This window comes from Tachypleus tridentatus, chromosome 9, assembly GCF_004210375.1.
Source record: "Tachypleus tridentatus isolate NWPU-2018 chromosome 9, ASM421037v1, whole genome shotgun sequence".
NCBI lineage: Eukaryota > Metazoa > Arthropoda > Merostomata > Xiphosura > Limulidae > Tachypleus > Tachypleus tridentatus.
In genome coordinates, this window is record NC_134833.1 from 161,304,564 (window position 1) to 161,317,928 (window position 13,365).

Below are 13,365 nucleotides of genomic sequence, written 5' to 3' on the forward strand. Positions count from 1 at the left end.
GTGCAAAGTTCTGTAATTTTAACACATGTAAAAAGTTACCTGATTGTCCTTCTTGCTACCGTTATCTAATAAATAAACGTATCCATTGTTGCATGTCTTCGGCTTTCCCCTGTTTGATGTTATGTAAGTTACTGTGTTGTTCATGATGTTACTAATCGACTGTTTGAAACTGTTTTAAAATAAATGAATGAAAGTTTAACAAGAAGACTATGTGTTGAAGTTCTAACAGTAAACGCAGACATTTTATATGTTTTTTTTTTTTTCAGGTTTAATAGTGACGTCAATTTTCAAATGGATGTTAATTTGTTGTTAAGTTAACATCATGAACAACACCATAACTTAACTATGTGTATATATCTGGATGCATCTCTGTTTATGCATATATATGCTCGCCCTTTCAGCCGTGGTGGCGTTAAAATGTGACAGTCAGTCCCCACTATTCGTTGGTAAAAGAGTAGCCCAAGAGTTGGCGGTGGGTGGTGATGACTAACTGTCTTACACTGCTAAATTAGGGACGGCTAGAGCAGATAGCCTTCGTATAGCTTTGCGCGAAATTGAAAACAAACAAACTGTCCTAATAATTCGAATCAAGTTTAGATTAACAGTAGGTTTTGCTCGACCTTCTCATAGTTTGACAGCACCATAAGCAATCGCGTATCTGAAATTTAAAAAAACAAACGACAAATCATCTGTGGTTCCATACTTAAAACAAACGACAAATCATCTGTGGTTCCATACTTTTATTAGAGTAATGTAAAAAAAAATAACTTATATTCAAAGAGCTAGAAATTTGTTACAGCACTTGAGTGACTGCGACAAAAAAACAGTAATTACGTGATACCAATAATGGCGTGACAAGAATTTAAAAAAAATTATTATTTTGACGGAGAACTGACGGAAAACTTTGGATCTGAGTTTATAGTTGTTATTGCTGCAACTTTCCTGTACACTGGAAAATTTAAACTTCACAAAGTGCACAGTGAAGGTTAACCCTAGTAACCAACAGTGGAATGCACTAATACCAGTTATACGAGAAGGTGTCCTTGCTCTCTATCAGAGTTGATGCGAACCATGAAGATTAAAAATAATTCTGAGAAGAATTCATGGGTAAAAGCAAAAGGAACTATGTTATAATGTGTCAACCATACTACGTCTGTTATATCCAGTACCAATGAGGCCCTTTGTTCAATATCAGAGTTTTTAAGACTGGTTGAATTGTGATATCGATACTTATAAATTAGTGAATATTGTAGGTTTTCAAGTGGTCTTCTGTGAGTGTTCACGTTGTTTCTCTCACCAAGAAGGTGAATTGTAATTATTGTCAGTTTTATTGAAGTCATTCGCAAATCAGATTTGTAGGTAAGAATTAACCAATCATCATTGTTCATTTTGCCATCTTTTTCAACGCCCATAGGATGTCACCTGATTGGTCACTTATTTTTGTAATTTAGTTTTTTTACTGGTATGGTGAATATGGCGGGAGAGCGAGAAATATTACAGCAGATATTTTAATGATTAATTTTATAATTTCGTTAATGAAAAAAAAACTTAAAATTTCGATGTACATCCTTAATTAAAAGTTGAATCTTCAGATTTAGGAGTTAGGTTATAACTGAACTTTTCATATAAAAGGATTAACATACTACTTACTATTTGGATCAACTTTATCCTTGGACTCTGTTTGTTTTGTGTGTCTGTGCTAGCCGTCCCTAATTTCACATTTTAATTCAGTACTTGTTTCTAATTAGGGTGAGTGAGTTGTTGTGAAACACTTATAGGCTCTAATGATATTAGAAATGGTTAAGAAACATAGATTATTAGATCAGTTTTCCTGTTATTCTTGCAAACAATCAGAATAAGATTTTATAAAGTTATTTGTGTGAGTTTTCTAAAGCACAACGGTAAATTACTAGAAACAATTCTAACAACGACAAAAGTTCTACTTTGGCCTAAGATTGTCCCTCCCCTTAATATTTTAGAATACAATTAAAAAAATCTCTACTGCTTAATGATATCTGTCTGCCTCTGCTTATAAACTTTACTTGGAATAGTCATGAAAAAGGGGTCGAATGAGTGCTCACCAATGTCTGCTGTGTGTTTTTCATGCAGTCTCTCCTTGTACCTCACCCACCTCTCCCAGTGGCACAGCAGTACATCTGCATACTTACAACGCTAGATAACGGATTTCAATGTCCGTAGTGTGCAGAGCACAGATAGCCTATTGTGTAACGTTATGCGTAACTTCAAATAAACTTATTTTCATCAGGGAACTAGTCTCAATGTCGGGTATAGTAGATTATCGCTATCTCATGTGCATTCTTAACCAAGCTTCTTTGTCTCGTTATAAAGCCAACTGTGGTCTAACTTTTCGAGCAAAGCGATGTTTTCAATATTAAGGTATTTTATATTACTATTAATTAAGTTGTACTTAGCCAAGTCATTCCTAACACAGATTTGTAAAATAACTTGTGAAATGTTTTACAAAATTCGAACATTGGTTGAAGTTCTCGATCGGGTTCTCGGGGGTCAGGTGCTATGTAGACTTCTACCTCCCCTTGGTACGTTCAGTCTTAAATGTTGTTTGTTTTGAATTTCGTGCACAACTACTCGAGGGCTATCTGCGCTAGCTCTTCCTAATTTATCAGTGATGAATTAGAGAAAAGGCATCTAGTTAACAACACCCACAGTCAACTTTTGAGCCACTCTTTTGCCAACGAATAGTGGGATTCACCGTCACATTTTAATTTCTTCATGACATAAAAGGCAAACATTTTTGTTAAAGGAGATTCGAACTTGTGACCTACAGATTATGAGCGGAACGCCTTAACCACCAAGTCACGCTGAAAAAGAACTCAAGAAAGATCATGAGCTTTTCAAAACTAGGCCCTGGTTCTCATCCCAGTAAGCTCCGGTTCTTATTCAGTAGGCCCTGGTTCTCATCCCAGTAAGCTCTGGTTCTTATTCAGTAGGCCCTGGTTCTCATCCCAGTAAGCTCCGGTTCTTATTCAGTAGGCCCTGGTTCTCATCCCAGTAAATCCTGGTTCTTATTCAGTAGGCCCTGGTTCTCATCCCAGTAAAGCCCTAGTTCTTATTCAGTAGGCCCTGGTTCTCATCCCAGTAAGCTCCGGTTCTTATTCAGTAGGCCCTGGTTCTCATCCCAGTAAGCTCCGGTTCTTATTCAGTAGGCCCTGGTTTTCATCCCAGTAAATCCTGGTTCTTATTCAGTAGGTCCTGGTTCTCATCCCAGTAAGCTCCGGTTCTTATTCAGTAGGCCCTGGTTCTCATCCCAGTAAATCCTGGTTCTTATTCAGTAGGCTCTGACGATTACCGAAAAAGATCGAAACGTTGTTCGCTCCTCTACATAAAAATTTTGTCAACCCAAACCAGCCGTGTCTAGATATATACTTTTCTCTACAAGTGGGTTTTCTCATCATCACTGATCAGTAGGCCCTGGTTCTCACCCCAGCAGGCCATGGATCTCATCCTAGTTCGCTCTGTTTCTCAACCCACACCGACATTTATATAAATCGTAAAGCTTTTCGAAAACTAATTAGTACAACAAATAACATTTTTTTATTTTTAACGTAACTGAAAGAACCAATCCAGAATCCTAATGACAAGCACTAAAATGTGTTACTTTTTTATGGAACGGAAACAAAAACTGGAGACATTGAATTTCAACAATAATAATCATAACACCGAAATTATCGTCTTTCATTTAACATAAAACACAATGCCACCAATAACAGTTGCACTAATTTAAAACTCCAAATATATATGAGATAATTAATAAAAAACACGACTTCCAAGTAATTATGATATTAGTATGGTTAATATCTTTCAAATCGAACCACAAAAGAATTTCTCATTATTAAGAAGCTTGAAAAAAATCAGATTTTATATATCAAATTTAAAACAATTAACTACACAAACTTAATCATATCATAATTATTATTAGTTATATTAACAACTTAAGATATGAAATAAGCACGTTATATCCTGCTTTTTACTGATAGAGAACGTTGTATTGAATCAAACCAAACGTTTTTATTGGTTATTTTTATAAGGAAACATCAGAGTTCGCCTATTTCAACAAACGTCACGTGACAACAATACAACCAATCCATGACGGAGATAACAGGCCTTGTTTCGCTGTTATTAAACCATCGCAAATGTTTGCTACTAAAGTGTACATTGAAGCGTTTTCTACACGTACTTTTAAGCACTGTATCATTACTTATATTGACAATCAATATTATCCTATAATTTATTAAATGTAATTCCGAACTAATCTAGATTACTAACTATTATTTTTAGACTTTAATTCGATATTTCTGGTTTTCGGAAACAAACAGTTATTTCGGGAATATCTTGGCTCGTAACTTTCTTCGCAGAATTTTCCCGCTCGCATTACGAGGAATGTGAGACACGAACTCTACGCCTCCGTGGAGGTGCTTGTAGGGGGCTACGTGCTCTGTATAAAAATAATAAATTGTAATATATATAATCAGTATGAGTGTGGTGATTATGTCTTGGTCAGGATAAGAAAACAAACTATTAAATGTCATTTCTGTTCCAATTTGAAATTTACCAACAAAATAACATAAAAATATAAACTTTTAAAAAAGATAAAATAAGTCAGGGCAGTATACGGGAGTCCACTGCATAAGTCTTTTAGCTATGGAAGTGGTTTGTTCCTCTAAGTCCGACCTATTTGTAGTTTTCTGAAAATTAACACCAGAGGTCGTAGCCAGGTTTTTTTTCTCGGTTGAGAAAGGGGCAAAAGGTTAAGTTAGGGTCAATAAATTAGTAATTCAGATTGATTTACATTTATAATACAAATTGTCATTAAAACAACTCAAATGTAACACTATTTATAGAAGAATGTTTTCATTAAATGGTATAAAACATTTAATTATATATATAAAAGATGTAAAATATTACATAGTCAATTTGCCTAGATTTTCAGGGGGGTTTGGTCCCCTCATCAGGTTACGCATCTGATTAACACCAACGTTTATATTTACTTATTTTGTAAAACAAAATTCATTTCAAGCATAAGATCGGAGTTCATACACAAATTTTAAATTTTAAAATTCGAAATAACTCTACTGGTTCTAAACCTGTGTAGACTACAGGATGAGCCATGGGGAACATCTTAGTAAAGTGCATCTTAATTGTCTATAGATGTCACCTATGTCTTTGTAATGGTGACGGACACTTTGATCATCTGTTTTGTTATAAGTACATTAATTATTATGCGTATGCAGCTTAATCAAGCAGAAAGATATGTTCTGATAATAGAACGAAGAAAAAGGTGTGTTCTTTTATTACATGTTTGTTATGGCCCCACCTGCACAATACTTAATAAAACTATGTAATACCTGCAACGAATTCCTGAACATTCTGTGATGTAACATCGTTATGAGAAGGCTTAACAACAACAAAGGCACGTGCAAGTTCTCCTACCCTCGGATCTGTCACCCCCACAACAGCAGCGTCACAAATACCTGGATGTTTCATTAATAAAAGTTCCAACTCTGCTGGCGCCACCTGGTAGCCTTTATACTTAATGAGCTCTTTGATTCTTTCCACCACATAAAATTTTTTATCTTCGGTATAAAAACCCACGTCCCCTGGAGAGAAAAAATAACAGGAAACTACAATGTCCAACGAAAAAGTGATAAATGTATATATATATATAATTAGTAACTGATAAATCCTGGATAATGTTACTGTGTGTGCGATTTGTATATAAAGTCTAGAAAAAATCATGATGTCATCAAGTTAATAAAATTGTATTTTTTTAAATGGAAATCCACAGGAGATGTTAAAATTGTACCAGTATTTGTTATATAGTGCCTACAACAGTTTACTGTTACTGTGTAGTTTTCTTTTGAATTACGTTATGCGACCTTCATTAACAGTTCATTTTTCAATGAAGTACTTAATAAAATACATCAGTATAGCTGTAAAGAATGTTATGTCCTTATTAAAACATTAGATGAGGTCAAATGGAGAGCATGCTCGTTGTGACCCGTGTGAACGTTATAATGTGCAATCAATCCCACTATTTGTTGGTAAAAGAGTAATCAAAGAGTTGGCGATAGGTGGTGATGACTAGCTGTCTTCCCTTTAGTCTTACACTGCTAAACTATGGACGGCTGGGGCAGACAGTCTCGTGTAACTTTGCGCGAAATTCAAAACAAACAAAATGAAACGCCTACTGATAACAGAGTGACCACATTTCAACACCGGAGCAGCTGACCTGTTGTTCCTAATTTCCAAATCGTTATTACAAATTTTTAACGTTTACTTACTTTATGTCTCATAATGTTTCCAAAATTGGCATTGTTTTTGAAATAATTTCAGTGGGTTTTTTTGATAATTTTACAAAACAAACGACCGAAAATAGTCAAATTATACATGTAAGAAACGTTCAGTTACCAACTTTATCGAATTCATCATAAAATAGGCCACTTCATAACTGGATTTAAGTACGAACACTGAGGTATGATTGTCTGGCTTAGCGTGGCCAGGTGGATAAGGCACTCGACTCACAATCCGAGGGTCATGGGTTCGAATCCCCGTTACACCAAACATACTCGCCCTTTCAGCCGTGGGGGCGTTATAATGTGACGGTCAATGCCACTCTTCGTTGATAAAGGGGTAGCCCAAGAGTTGGCGGTGAGTGGTGATGACTAGCTGCCTTCCCTCTAGTCTCACACTGCTAAATTAGGGACGGATAGCCCTCTGGTAGCTTTGTTTAAAAATAAACTTTAAGATTTTAGCATTACCTTGATTATTTTATAAATATTTTCATGAATAATGAATGGAATGCAGAAGTTCTTCTCTTCTTCTTTAAAAACTTATACAATTCATAACATAATTGTATATTTAGACGATTAGCATTTACTTAACTGTCCACGTGTTCAGACTTGCACAGCCTTTGATTTGTCACACCGTACAGACGGAACCTCTGTGGTGGCAAAAAGGTTTGGTTTGTTTCCAATTACGCAAACCTACACAATGGTAGTCATCCCTAATTTAACTGTGAAAGAGTAGAGGGAAGGTAGCTAGTCATCACCACCCACCGCCAACTTTTGGACTACCCCTCTACCAATGAATTGTGGGATTAACTGTCACATTTTAATTCCCCTACGGTTGAAAGGGCGAGCATGTTTGATGGAAGGGAAAGAAGGAAAGCACGTGTCACAACAATGAAAAAGTCAAGCAGACGTATTACATTTGTAAGTCAATGTGACTGACGATTTGTTGTTTTTATCACTAAGACAAGTGACCAATAAGACGGGTCTGTCCTTTCAGCACCTGAACATCAGGTCACTACAGCTTATTACATAATATAAGTTTGACGTCTATTTCGATAAGAAGTAAGGCCAGAGTTTCTCGTCCATTTTTTTCTTCTGTGGTTAAACCTTTCCAGGTAAAACTAACCAATAAGTATTTTGAACAACAGTTAAATTATAATGACATTAAATAAAGACTTGTACACTTCAAACTGCAATATGATATTTTATGGTTTAAACTCAGCTATTACTTGCTTTACTTTAATAAGCCAGTGATACTTTGCTGTTGTTTTCTCACAGACGCAATTTTAAACGTAGGTCATGTTGTGTTTTAACGAACGTAAGAGAAAACAGACGCAGTCTAATTTTAGGATAAATTAACCACACACTTACCTGTGTGTAACCAACCGTTCTCATCTATGATTAACCTGGTAGCCTTTGGATTATTGAGGTAACCTTTCATTACTTGTGGACCAGAAATGAGAATTTCACCTTTTTCACCTGGCCCCAAGGTGGCACCACCATCTATCGAGACTATCTGTTCTTGAACAAAACTCGGTCATCACACGAGTGTAATGTATCTTATTGTTATTGACGTTTAATTAATAACACATATACATAAATATTTTAAATTATCTACTACAGAATAACCGTATTTGTGTTTACATTGAGATGTGTTGACATATGCGTTTCAAGACAGTTTAATTACTAGGCTACTTATCAATATACGTTACCTTTGTATCATTTCATTAGTACGTGAAAACTTTATTTCCACTTAATATGAACACAAACATCTTTCTGTTGTCTGTAATGTTCCTCTATGTTTGGTGTACAAACGGTGACACAAAAGTTTCATGCACTAGTAGATAGGAAAATAGAGGCCCAACCTTCATTTATTTCATTATAGAATATTCAGTATATGAGACACTTGAGATTATTTTGGGCAGAATTAGAGTAAATCAATCTACGAGACCTTTATTTCACTTTTTTAATAGCTATACATTTGTGTACCAATCGTGGGTGCGCGTGTACTAGAACCAATTATATTACTAAATACGATCTCTTCCAGCCTGAAGTTATTTTAGGCAGGATGTTAGTCTGTGATACTTCAGACATGTTCATATACATCAATGGAAAGGGTTTGACCACCTGATGAGAAAATAGTTAATAAAATATAAAATCGGTCAAGAGATGACGGAGTTTAATATAAACGTTTGTACTTGAAAAACACAAACCAATAAACTCAGAGGCGTTCTGTAGACCGCTATGCCGCGGCTTAAAATTCCGAAAGTCGCAATTCATGTACTTTCGCCATTTGAAACAAATACTGAGTTTGGTGGTGCAAAATCTGGTTATGATTTATGGTTCTTCACTCACTACGTATAAATTAAAAATACTTTAGATGTTTGGGTAACGTGCGACATATCAAAATAGTTAAATATTCAGTATCATTCAGTAAACATGTTCGCCCTTTCAGCCGTGGAGACGTTATAATTTTACAGTCAATCACACTATTCCTTAGTAAAGTAGTAGCTCAAGAGATTGCAGTGGGTGGTGACGACTAGCTGCCTTCCCTCTAGTCTTACACTGTTAAATTAGGGACGGTTAGCGCAGATAGCCCTCGAGTAGCTTTGCGCGAAATTCAAAACAAACAAATCAAATCATTCAGTAGGCTAGCTAGCTATTTTTCTATTTGTAGATTACTTTTTTCTTCCCCAAAATGGCTCATAACGTCTTTATGTATTGATTTGCTTTGCTGTTTGAAGCAGCACTGATGAGCCGTGAATCCGACGAAACTAGTCTGTAACAAAAGTAACAAATTTAAAAAAAAAATGCTTAGGTCTCTATGTTATAATTTCTTCATTGAAATTTACGTTTTGTTGCAAAAAAATCAAAATAAATAATAACAACTTGGTAATTGTTAACGTAATAAAACAAACGTTTTCTTAACACCCTCTCGAAATTATTAGCTATAATGGACGTCATGTTATGGTCAGAAGATCGATTGTCTACATAATACCCAATTCACTCTTGATTGTATGTAACAATAAAACACGTATCACGATAAAACAGTTATTTGTTGGGTAAAAACAACAACAAAGTAAGAAATATTGTTTACCTTCATTCTGGTGCCGGGAACTGGAACCCCAACTGATTCATATAGCGTCTGACCAACCAATGGCACACAAGCTACTGGACTAACTTCAGTCATTCCATAGCCTAGTGGCAAATAATAATAGTTTTTGATGTTCATGTGGACTTTGTAGAAAAGTTTAGTTAAATTGTTCCAAAATTATGAACATTCAGGTTTATAAAACATTTCTTTCTGCCTTCATAAATATAAATAAGTCCGAACTGGTGGTGGTACGTTATTGAATAAGAAAATATAACAAAATATTTAAGCCTTATTCAAGATGATTTCTACCTTGGCCAATCCGTGCAGAAGGGAATTTTGCTTGTAACTTGACAGCAACTTGTGGATGTAAGGCTGCAGCCCCACTGAGGATTGTTGTCACACTCGAAAGATCATATTTATCCACTAGAGGACTCTCTACCAAGAACTGGGCTATTGGAGGAGCCAGTAAAATGACTGTCACCTAAATAGTGAATTAGATGATAGTTTATCGAATAAAGGAAAGAGGTTGGAAGTTTTGCTGACAATTTATAAGATTAATTAATACTTTTTAAACAGTTGTGTTTCCTATAGTTACTGTTGTTGTTGTTTTTGAATTAAGCACAAAGCTACACAATAAGCTATCTGTGCTCTGCCCACCATGGGTATCAAAACCCGATTTTTAGTATTGTAAATCCGCAGACCTTCTGCTCTGCCACTTGGAAGAGTTTTCTATAATTATATACTTTAAAATATTCTTAGATATTGTTGTTATGTTTATTTGTTTCAGAGAAAAAACACATTGGACTATCTGCTGTATCCACCGTAGGGAATCCAGCCTCAGATTTCAGCACTGTAAGTTTTTAAACTTACCATTGTTCTACTAGGAGGACTTTTAAGTGTAAAACTACATTATGAACTTTGTACATTATGCCCACTCTAGGGATCACGCCCTAAACTTTGGTGCTATAAGCCCTCAAGTTACTACTGAGCAACTTTGGGGATTGTTCTGAAAGTATATTTGGTTTAAATGAGATGAAGTTAAAAGAGACAAAACGAAAAGCAAAAGGTTATTATAAGTACGTTCCCCACGATGGTATTATTGATACTCCTGGTTAGAGCTTGACCTGGTCTGGCTGTTAGGTTGCTTCACTCGCACTCTGTATAGAATCGCGGGATTAAAACCCTTCTTTGAAGATATTCGCCCTTTCAGAGATGAGAGCATTGTAATGTTACAATCAGTCCCATTTTACGTTGATGATTTAGAGCTTGACCTGGTCTGGCTGTTAGGTTGTTTTACTCGCACTCTGTTTAGAATCGCGGGATTAAAACCCTTCTTTGAAGATATTTGCCCTTTCAGAGATGAGAGCATTGTAATGTTACAATCAGTCCCATTTTACGTTGATGAGACTAGTCCAGGAGTTGCCAGTGGGTGGTGTTGACGTGCTTGCTGTCTTCCCCTTAGTCTAGCACCTCAAATTTAGGGATGCCCTGGCGTAACTAGTCCTGGAGTAGCTTTCTGCAAAAAATAAATAAAAAAATCTAATTGTTTTGCCCTTGGCTGTTGGACTGACCTTATATTGTTGGACAGCTGTCAAGAAAAGTTCCGGTTTGAATCGTGACGTCACAACCACTGAACATCCTCGGATGACACTACACAAGGAAACTAAAACCAGGCCAAAGCAATGAAAAAATGGTAAAACTCCGAGTATGACGTCCTTCGTTGTGAGGGGAAAGATGTCAGGATGTCTGTTGATAATAAAGAAGAAATAAAAATTATTCATATAAGCAAAATACAGTTGATTAGTTTATTCCTATTTTGTCTGTTTTTCTAACATAAATATAAATAAAGTTAATAAGAGATAGACCCTTAAAGATGTCCCACTTTTACTAAAGAGTTTGCTTAAACTGGTGTTCTTAATAACGTATATTACTCCTATATTTTTATCTTTTCTAATATATACTTTATATTTAATGTTATACGTTTCTCTCTCTTCAGTAGAATTAATACATTACTTTATTTTCATGATTCTAATAGTTCATTAAATGAAATAAAAGAAATCCTATGAAAAAAGGCTGAGAATTAATCTTTCACGTCATCTGGCTTATGGTTTAAAACGATTCTCTTCAACTACTTGCGTCACTTGATATATGTTGGAAATAATGTTATGATGTGTCAGAATAACTCCTTTAGGCAACCATGTTGTTCCACTGGAATATGGCAGTACTAGCGACACCTCTCGGGCTTCAACTGTAACTGGCTTATGAAAAAACGAACCATCATCTTCGAGAAGATCAGAAAACCTACTACAGCGCTTTTCCTTATTCCCCAGAACAAATATCTCCTGGAAAATAATATAGAAATATATATATATATATAACTAATAAGAAGAGGTTAAAGTGTAAGAGTGAGTATAATATGTTTTGTTTTTGTTTTTGAATTTCGCACAAAGCAACTCGAGGGCTATCTGTGCTAGCCGTCCCTAATTTAGCAGTGCAAGACTAGAGGGAAGGCAACTAGTCATCACTACCCACCGCCAACTCTTTGGCTACTCTTTTACCAACGAATAGTGGGATTGACCGTAACATTATAACGCCCTCACGGCTGAAAGGGCGAACATGTTTGGCGCGACAGGGATGCGAACCCGCGACCCTCAGATTACGAGCCGCACGCCTTAACACGCCTGGCCATGCCGGCACCCATATTTAAAAAGAACAACAAAGAGGGAGGGTATACAGTTGTGATATGAACACATTTCTTTTCCTTGCAGTTTAGAAAATTGCACATTTCGTATACATACATCCATATATGGAGGTTGATTCTTACACAGAATTTTCGCACATTTCTTTGGTCTCATTAGTTAAACACAGGTGTCATCCTTTGTGTTTGTTTGCACATGTCCTGCCTATAAAAAAAAAAACATCTTTCCTTGTTCTAACAAGTAAGCTTTCTGTTTTACTTATTGTTTAATATTCTGTCTAGTGTGATGCCTTTTGAGCCGAACTGTTATTCTTACCCAAAGAGAGTCTGTTTGTTGTAACGCATAAAACTATATATTGGGCTATTTGTGCTCTGCCCCACCAAGAATATCGAAATCCATTACAAGCCCGCTGAACTTACAACTCAGGTCTAAGGATACCACAAAATATAACACCGTTTTGATTAAGTAGCCTGTTTAGGGTTACCAGCAAAATGTTGATGTTAAATGTAAATAAACTAAGTGTATGTTTTGGGCTTTAAACGCTTGTCACAATTTATTAAAGATCTCCAATCCTATGGCGTCTATAAGAAACCGTGACTTCAAGTTTTAAACTCAGATTTACTATTCTGATAGTCGCTAATGAATCTTCTTCCTTTGTTTGAGTTTTATTGATATAAATTTATGTTAATGTGTTCAAATATACCGTGTGAATAACAAAATTGCAAATATACTGCTGATATAAAACAACTTTAGTCTTAGTAATATTCGATTTTTGTAACCTATAAGTTTTATTTAAAATAGTAAAAAAAGATAAATTATCCAACTTTTAAGATTACTGTTTAAACTTTTCTCCAAATATTTCTTAATTTTAGGCGCAATAACAGAAACCACTGACACGAAAATCCTATTGACTGGCTGTCTGTGCGCACCTTATGATCAAGCCCCAAATTTTAACTAACTACCAGATAGAGGTTAAATTAATGAATGAGAATGTTGTGCAAGATTAAATGCGTTTGTTTGTATGTTTTTGAATTTTGCTCAAAGCTACACGAAAGCTATCTGTGCTAGCCGTCCCTAATTTAGCGGTGTAAGACTATAGGGACGGCAGCTATTCATCACAACCCACCGCCAACTCTTGGGCTATTCTTTCACCAACAAACACTGGGACTGGCCATAACATTACAACATACCCACGAATGAAAGGGCAGATATCCTTAGTGTGGAGGATTCGAACCTGCGACCC

At 35.7% G+C, this 13,365-nt stretch overlaps 1 protein-coding gene across 7 annotated transcripts in view; it reads right to left on the reverse strand.

The window, feature by feature from the left end:
- Positions 1 to 13,365, reverse strand: part of LOC143226826 (uncharacterized) — a 35,131-nt gene that overhangs the window by 13,044 nt on the left and 8,722 nt on the right. For 2 of the 7 annotated variants that reach the window (XM_076458289.1, XM_076458291.1), the window contains exons 4-9: positions 11,560 to 11,765; positions 10,995 to 11,169; positions 9,733 to 9,904; positions 9,427 to 9,527; positions 7,701 to 7,845; positions 5,385 to 5,636 (exon numbers count right to left, since the gene is read on the reverse strand). In XM_076458289.1, coding sequence (XP_076314404.1) covers positions 5,385 to 5,636; positions 7,701 to 7,845; positions 9,427 to 9,527; positions 9,733 to 9,904; positions 10,995 to 11,169; positions 11,560 to 11,765 — 1,051 coding nt within the window. Of the gene's footprint in view, positions 1 to 4,031; positions 4,475 to 5,384; positions 5,637 to 7,700; positions 7,846 to 9,426; positions 9,528 to 9,732; positions 9,905 to 10,994; positions 11,170 to 11,559; positions 11,766 to 13,365 lie in introns of those variants that run through there. The other 5 variants (XM_076458293.1, XM_076458295.1, XR_013014761.1 and 2 more) reach the window with 4 other exon arrangements.